Here is an 8,201-nt window from a genome sequence, read left to right on the forward strand (position 1 = left end):
ATTGTAAATGGTAACCTTAATGTCTGATGTCAATAATCTAAATCAAACACAATGTACAGTCAGGTGCATAAATATTGGGACATTGACAGAATTTTCATATTTTGGCCTCTGTGCACCACCACAATGGCTTTGAAATGAAACAAACAAGATGTGCTTTAACTGCAGACTTTCAGATTTAATTTGAGGGTAATTACATCCAAATCAGGTGAACGGTGTAGGAATTACAACGGTTTCTACGTGTTAAGGGATATATTCCCAAACAATAGATGATTATGCACCATACATAGATCTCACTACACCGTGCCCCGGACACTGATCATAAGCACTACTATTACCTATGTATGCAACGAGTGAGTATCGTCCTATCATTTCCAATGAGGCTATCTTCTTCTATTTCCAGCCCGCTATTAAGTCTATCCAGGCTGTGGCCACCTCTTTCAATTGTTGCGGTTACCAGGAGACTCCCACTATGCTCTCCCCGCTCTGGGGTGACTATATAGTCAGAGTTGTGGATATCCGTATTAGTTGCACTTGCAGTGGTAGGCATATATTTATGTCATCATCACACTGGGCAGATTAGATATTGTTTAAATCATATTATCATGCACAGTAAGATTCTTTAAAATGAACAGTAACCGTACTGAAGCCGACGGACGTTTCACCACAGCCTTTCTCAAGGCTTTAAACTCTTTATCTGTCAGTTAATATCCAACTATGATTTATTTCTGTTTGTTCCCAATTTTAAAGCATTACTGAATGTTCTGGGAGTTTAACAATAAATGTTAATAAACAGGATAGGAATAATCATTTCACATTGCTGTGTCTGCTACAGGGGTAATGCTACTCTCCATTCATGCATGCGGATAATATTTTTTACTGACTTACACCAGTTTTAATTTCCACTATGTACTGCCTGGGAGCTGCCATTATGACGTCTCTCCATAGGGTTGTTACTGTACTATACACACAGAGTTAGTGTACATGCAAAAACACCAAAATAAAAGTAATATCAAATGTCAACATGGTCGTGATATTGACCATGTTGACATGTATCATATAGACAGTGATGAAATGTTGACATGTTGAAATGTCAACATTTTGTCCCTGGTGGCCCAACAGTCACTTAACCTGCTCCTGACGGCTTCAGCTGCATCTTCCTGGTCCCACCATGTGACTGTGACTTCTGTCCCGGGTCAGACCTCTGATCCTCCATCGGTCGGGGGACTATCTATCCATAATCCCTAACCCTCCCTCTAGGGACTAACCCTAACCTTCCCTCCCCCCACAGCCTAACCCTAATGTCGACATTCTGATAATGTTGACGCATTGTCTGTTGAAATTTAACAATGTCAACATCATAACTGTCGACATTCTGAATGTTGAAATCTTTATTGTCGACATTTTGACTACAGTACATCCCATAAATGCTGCTGGACATGCTGAGAATGGGACAGTTTAATTATTTTCCAAAGTTGGGATATGAGACAGATTATCAATTTTTGTCCATGTTGAAGATATGAGTACTTAATTCATGTAAACTATTAAGAGGGTTTTGTATATGAGCTGCATTGCCAGCCCCATACAGGCATTACAGCAGAGGCCAAGACACACAATTTAGATGAAATGAGGTGGAAAGAACTTGGAAGATGTGCAGCGAGTTGTGTGCCAGTAATTTGTACAGCTTGATATGTAGAGAAATTATATCTAGAATATTAAACAGAGCACATTTAGCACAGATACAATGTATTTGGGTGTAAGGCTCTGAAATTTAAAAATACACTTCACCTATTAAGCTTCCCATCTCTTACAATGGTTTGTATAGTAACGTGTCTGATTTATATTAAGCATTAGTATATATTACTTATTTATAAGTCCTCGTTTAAAGGATTTAGGAAATAAGACAAAATTATATAAACCAAGCATATGGGAACTATCCCATAGCATCAAGGTAGAAATTAGAATGGAACCGTGCTGAAATGTACATAACGCACACTTATGAATCGGAAAATAAAAATAAAATTAGCCATCTAGTGAAGATTGGTTAGTTTATGAAGGGTACAAAGAGGTCATTGTCATCTCTGTTTTCATTCCCGCTGCTTTTGTTAGTCTATTTCCAACAAATGACAAGCAAACTTTATCTCCATGTTCTCTCACTGTATATATCTGATGAAACATATATATCAATATGACTTAAAACTAAACCCGAAAATGTAATTTTCATCTAAGTAGCTTGAGGGTAAAAAGCGCAATTGTCCTACAGTCTACAGGTGGTAGAATTTCTACCAGAAACTCTTGGCGCTCATGTAGTTAATTAAGAATAGCAGAGAAAAACTAGCGGCTAGTGTAAAAAGTTTAGTGTAAAACTTCAACAACAATGAATTGTAAAACCAGAAAGGACATGCACTGTGCTTAGCCCTTGCTATAGATGGATATCTAAACATAAAATGAGTGAAAAACATGAACTACACATAAAAACCATGAACAGTGATTTTTTTGAAAGGCAAATACTTTTACTGATAAGATAGAAATAGAAATAAATGTAAAAAATTTACCAAAACTAGGTACTACCACTATAATGCAGTTCACAATATAATACACATATTAAAAAATAAAATAAAGTACAATACAGTATAATTGGTAATAGAAAACGGTCTTCTGATATAAAAAAAAAGTAATGAGTTCTTATATGTGCTAATAAGCACTACATGTGGATCTCCAATTACGAAATGGGCATCTAGTGTGGATTTCCAAATGTGCTTTTAGACGTATTTGCACTGGATATAAATATCTCCACATCAATGTCCGTTTTTAACAAGTAATAGCAGCAGCAATTTAGGGATAATAGTACCTGTATATAAGATGAAGCCTGGTACATGTGCTGGCATCCCAGTGGAATCAATTTTCTCACACAGGCGCACTTAATAGGTCCTGGGACTCTCACACAGGCGCACATAGGAGGTCCCGGGACTCTCATACAGGCACACTTAGGAGGTCCCAGGACCTCCTAAGTGCACCTGTGTGAGAAACTTGATTCCACTGGGACGCCAGTCGACCCGAATATAAGCCGAGGTACCTACTTTTACCCAAAAAAACTGGGAAAACTTACTGACTCGAGTATAAGCCTAGTGTGGGAAATGGCAGCAGCTGGTAGTGCCCCCAGTAGTAATTCCCCCTGGTTGTGCCCCCAGTAGTAATCCCTCCTGGTAGTGCCCCCAGTGGTAATCCCCCCTTTCAGTGCCTCCAGTAGTAATCCCCCCCTGGTAGTACCCCCAGTAGTAATCCCCCCTTTTAGTGCCCCCTGTAGTAATCCCCCACTGGTAGTGCCCCCTGTAGTAATCCTCCCTTGGTAGTTCCCCCAGTGGTAATCCCCCCTTTTAGTGCCCCCTGTAGTAATCCCCCCTTTTAGTGCCTCCTGTAGTAATCCCCCCCTGGTAGTGCCCCCTGTAGTAATCCCCCCCTTGTAGTTCCCCCAGTGGTAATCCCCCCTTTTAGTGCCCCCTGTAGTAATCGCCCCCTGATAATGCCCTTTGGTAGTGCCCCCTGTAGTAATCGCCCCCGGGTAGTGCCCCCTGATAATGCCCCCGGGTAGTGCCCCCTGTAGTCATCGCCCCCTGGTAGTGCCCCCTGTAGTCCCCCCCCCCTAGTAGAGAGAGACGTGAAAAGAATAAAAAAAAAATAAGCACTTACCTTAAACTCCCGCTCCTGGTCCCGCTGCTGTCCGCTCCTCCGGCCGCTTTGCATGGGAGAGACGTCGTCATGACGACGTGTCTCCCATCACCCACTGCGGGAGCCGGAAGATGGCTCCCGCAGTGGGAGCAGCAGCAGCCGCTGAGAGTCTGACAGACTCTCAGCGGCTGCTGATTACACCAAACACGCAGCTGCCGGCTCCGGCGGCTGTGTGTTTGGCAGTGTGTAGCGCTGACCGAACTCCGTCCGGTCAGTGCTACACTTGACTCGAGTATAAGCCGAGGGGGTACTTTTTCAGCACATTTTTTGTGCTGAAAAACTCGGCTTATACTCGAGTATATACGGTACTTAAAAACGGACATTGATGTGGAGATATTTATATCCAGTGCAAATACATCTAAAAGCACATTTGGAAATCCACACTAGATGCTATTTAATGCATATTTCGCAATTGGAGATCCTCATGTAGTTACTAGCACATATGAGAACTCATTACTTTTCTTATATCAGAAGACCGTTTTTTATTACCAACTATATTGTATTGTACTTTATTTTATTTTAATTTTTTAATATGTGTATTGTATTGTGAACTGCATTATAGTGGTAGTACCTAGTTTTGGTACATTTTAACATATTTCTATTTCTATCTTATCAGTAAAAGTATTTGCCTTTCAAAAAATCACTGTTCATGGTTTTTGTGTGTAGTCCATGTTGTCCTACAGTCTAGTCTACTGTATCTGTTAAAAGCAAATTGGAATGTAATAATCTCCACCACCAATATCCATTGCAGGAGGAGAAAAGCCAAATATCAGATGGACACATCCCTAGCCGGATTGGGTAAAAAGATAAAAAAGCAAAAAAATACAGCTCGCCAATTAGCATGCTGATGATATGACTGAATCTGCCTTGTTGTAATTACAATATTTGGTATAGGCAGTAAAGTGACGTGTTAGGACATTGGAGACATGATCTAAATTAAGTCTACTGAATTTCTCGCTTTCAGGTCAAATTCTGACTGCAAACCGCAACACCCCAAGCCCAATTGACCCAGAATCCATTCAAGTGGCAGTGGGATATGAACCAGATCCTGCAGATCTTGCCCTATCCAGTATTCCAGGTCAAGAGATGTTTGACCCACGAAAACACAAGTTCTCAGAGGAGGAGCTAAAGCCACAGCCAATGATTAAAAAGGCTCGTAAAATCTTTATACCTGATGATCTGAAGGTAAGTTGGAAACGGTGTACAGGATACATACGTCAGGTGTTTTCAAATTTCCCTTGAGAATTGTCGTGATCTCTACTGGGGTGAACTGTAGCAGCCTCTCGATTCATTTGAGCATTTGGGTATAGACAAAGGGATACAGATGCTGCAAAGCCAACAGTTAGGGCTGGACCATCTCTCCTACCAAAATCTCCATGTGTGTGTGTGTAATTTTTTTTTCAGTTCATTATGTGGCCAGTGCACAGGACTCTTTAAAATTTTTGCTTTGTAGCCAACAAATATCTAGTTCAGACCTCAGCTGCTGGATTAGATCGGTCGTAGGTAAGCTGTATGAGTGGGAGATGTTTTGTGAAAGCGCTTGTGGCTAGTCTCCACCATCAGTATGTGAATGGAGGAGATATGGATAGTCACAAAAACAAATTGATTACAATTCAGAGACATAGGAACAGTACCCATGTGCACTTTATCAAAGCTTAGAACAGTGAGTGTGAGGTATAGGATAATGCTCTACTTTAGATCCTTGGTCTGTCATATCTTTTGGTACTGTTGCTGACGTACACTGTACCAGTGTTTCCACAATTCTCTGTTTAACTATCCTTCTTTTACCTGTCAATAAATGGAATATAGGAGAGACAGAGTAAAGAGCCGGCCCTTATGAATATGACCAAAGTCTAGTGATAATGGGGATGAAGCTCTAACTGTGGACAGATGCTTTTGTGAACAGTAGTTTTAAGATTGTGCACAAGACTTAACTCTTCAGTGTGAGACTACACAAAGTAATTTTTTAAGCAATCGTGTGACCTGGCGAACAGAGTTGTGTGTTGTTTTTAAAGTGAGTGAATACAATAGAGAGGGTAATCAAAAACCATAGACAGCTAGCTTTCCATGTGATGAGATCTGGTCACGAGGTGACCATTCAAGGTGTGCCCATGTGAATTAGCAGAGCGCGGAATGACTTGTGCCGAGTAACTAAATCTGCTCTGACATCCTTGTAAAGGTGAGACAGTACACGTTTTGTGTAAAAAGAACTCATGATAACTGAAGGTAACTTATTCTAACTGGCTTTGCAGTGTCAGTGAACATTGGATCCCAGGGCAGTAGGTAACTTGAGCCCTTGCATGTGAAATGTAAATCTTTGAGGATGCAGTGTAGTGCACACAATTATAAATTGTGGTATAATTATAGATTTTTTTTATTGTTGCCTTTTGTTTGCACATGGAACTGAACCCTTGAGTACAATATAGATTCACATTATCTTGGTGTCACAAGAGAAATGGGAAAACATTTTGAAATTATTTTGTAATCTGACACCAACCAGCCAGTTAAATGTCCCAGCCAATGAACTAGAGTGCCTCAGTCTTGCTTTAATCACATCAGTTGCTCTGGTCACTTATCAGAGTACTTAATCCTGGTTCACTGTTCTATTACAGGAGACTGATTGGCTGTTTGATTCTAGGGACAGGTTAGGGAGATTAAGCCAGACAATCCCCTCTGGAGGGCACGTGATCACAGCTTGCCAACCTTGTCTTGAGCGTGGCTGGATTAAAAGATTTACTTTCACAATTTGTTTAAATAAGGATGGCTGTGACTCGGGTGACTGCGTAATTAATTGCTTCAAAGCTGATTTTGTGGCAGGTTAGCTAGATGGAAAATTGAAGATTACATTTTGGTCAGCTGGATTTTTCAGGTAATAATAATGTGCAATGTCTTGTAAGATAATTGTAAATCTATCTCTGGGGAGTTGAGAAGAAAGCACAGGGACGGCCACATTAGTGGAATTGCATTTGCACTATGCTGCAGAAAAAAATGGTTCATCTCTATTTTTACTGATCTTTCTCATTCGCACACGTTTATCTAGTTAAGGGTTTGTGATTTTAAGAAACACAAGTACAAATGTACTTTGCAACCAATCTACAACTATCCTTGATCAATAAAGTGCAAATTAAATAAATATTTGCTACTACAGTAGTTACTCATAAACTGGTTGACTAAGTTTTATTGAGCCAAGGGTCATATTTAGAGCTGTGTGACAGGGGAGCAAATATAAAGCAGGACGCGGGGAATTCATATTTTAGGTTAATTTGCTTACAGTTAAAGGCAATGTGAGTATCAAATTTCCTTCTTGTCCCAGAGATTAAGATTTAGGGGTCTATTTACTAAGCCGTGTTAGGAGACAGAGTGAAAAGTGGTAAGGTTCCAGAGCCAATCGGCTCCTAACTGCCATCTCACTGTGTTTGAAAACTGACAGTTGGGAGCTGATTGGCTGGCACCTTATCACTTTTCACTCTGTTTCCTAACACTGCTTAGTAAATAGACCCCTTAAAGTTGCGGCTCTAGATGAGCCTACTAAAGGCTTAATAGTGTCTGTTTTAGTATTTCCTTTGCATTTCATTCTTTCTTCCTTCATTCCAAAATCTAAAATCATGTTCTATTTTGTCTTTGAACAAATGAGCAGGATGAAAAATACTGGGCAAGGCGCAAAAAGAACAACATGGCTGCCAAAAGATCTAGAGATGCACGAAGGCTAAAAGAGAACCAGATTGCCATCCGGGCCTCATTCCTTGAGAAGGAGAATTCTGCCTTACGACTCGAGGTTGCCGACCTCCGGAAAGAGCTTGGCAAATGCAAGAACATTTTGTCAAAGTATGAAGCCCGTCATGGGCCTGTGTAAGCACCTCTGGCCATGGAGATAGATGGACACCTTCATCCCTGCCACGTAGCACTAAACACTAAACCAACCTAATTCTGTTATCAGCACTTTACTGGAAAAAGAAACAGACTTGCAATTTCTCTTTTTTACCGTTTTTTTTTTCATTTCTATATTTGTGTTTGTCTTAGCACTTTGTATATTACAAAGCTCTTCATAGAAGAGTGAAAATTATCTTGACTGTAAAAAAAAAAAAAAAAAATATGCTGTAGAAAGTGCTTTTTTCCACCAAGTTTCATTTGGATTTAAATTGTGGTGATACTAGAAAATCTTGAAGCAAGAAGGATTTATAAAAAACAACTCTGAATGTTAAACTTCCTTAACACCACAGATCTTCGTCATTTTGTTTCAACACATTAATCACCAAATGTCTCTCTGAGTTGGCAACAAACTTCAAATGTGCGAGTATGTGTGTATATATTCCACCCGTGCTTGCGTGGGTTTCCTCCGGGTGCTCTGGTTTTCACCCATATTTCAAAAATATACTGATAGGTTAATTGGCTCTTGACTAAAAATTAACCCCAGCTAAAAATTAACCCTAATGTGTATGTGTAGGGAGTATAGATTGTAAGCTCTACTGGGGCAA

At 40.2% G+C, this 8,201-nt stretch overlaps 1 protein-coding gene across 5 annotated transcripts in view; it reads left to right on the forward strand.

The window, feature by feature from the left end:
* The window catches only part of HLF (HLF transcription factor, PAR bZIP family member), a 75,312-nt gene extending 67,634 nt beyond the window's left edge, over positions 1–7,678 (forward strand). For 3 of the 5 annotated variants that reach the window (XM_088475068.1, XM_088475085.1, XM_088475102.1), the window contains exons 3-4: positions 4,691–4,911; positions 7,364–7,678. In XM_088475068.1, coding sequence (XP_088331194.1) covers positions 4,691–4,911; positions 7,364–7,579 — 437 coding nt within the window. In that variant the 3' untranslated portion in view covers positions 7,580–7,678. Of the gene's footprint in view, positions 1–4,690; positions 4,912–7,360 lie in introns of all 5 variants that reach the window. The other 2 variants (XM_088475076.1, XM_088475092.1) reach the window with 1 other exon arrangement.
* The last annotated feature ends 523 nt before the right edge of the window (positions 7,679–8,201 follow it).

The sequence above is a fragment of the Taudactylus pleione genome, unplaced genomic scaffold, assembly GCF_031769625.1.
Source record: "Taudactylus pleione unplaced genomic scaffold, aTauple2 ptg000016l, whole genome shotgun sequence".
Taxonomy (NCBI): Eukaryota; Metazoa; Chordata; class Amphibia; order Anura; family Myobatrachidae; genus Taudactylus; species Taudactylus pleione.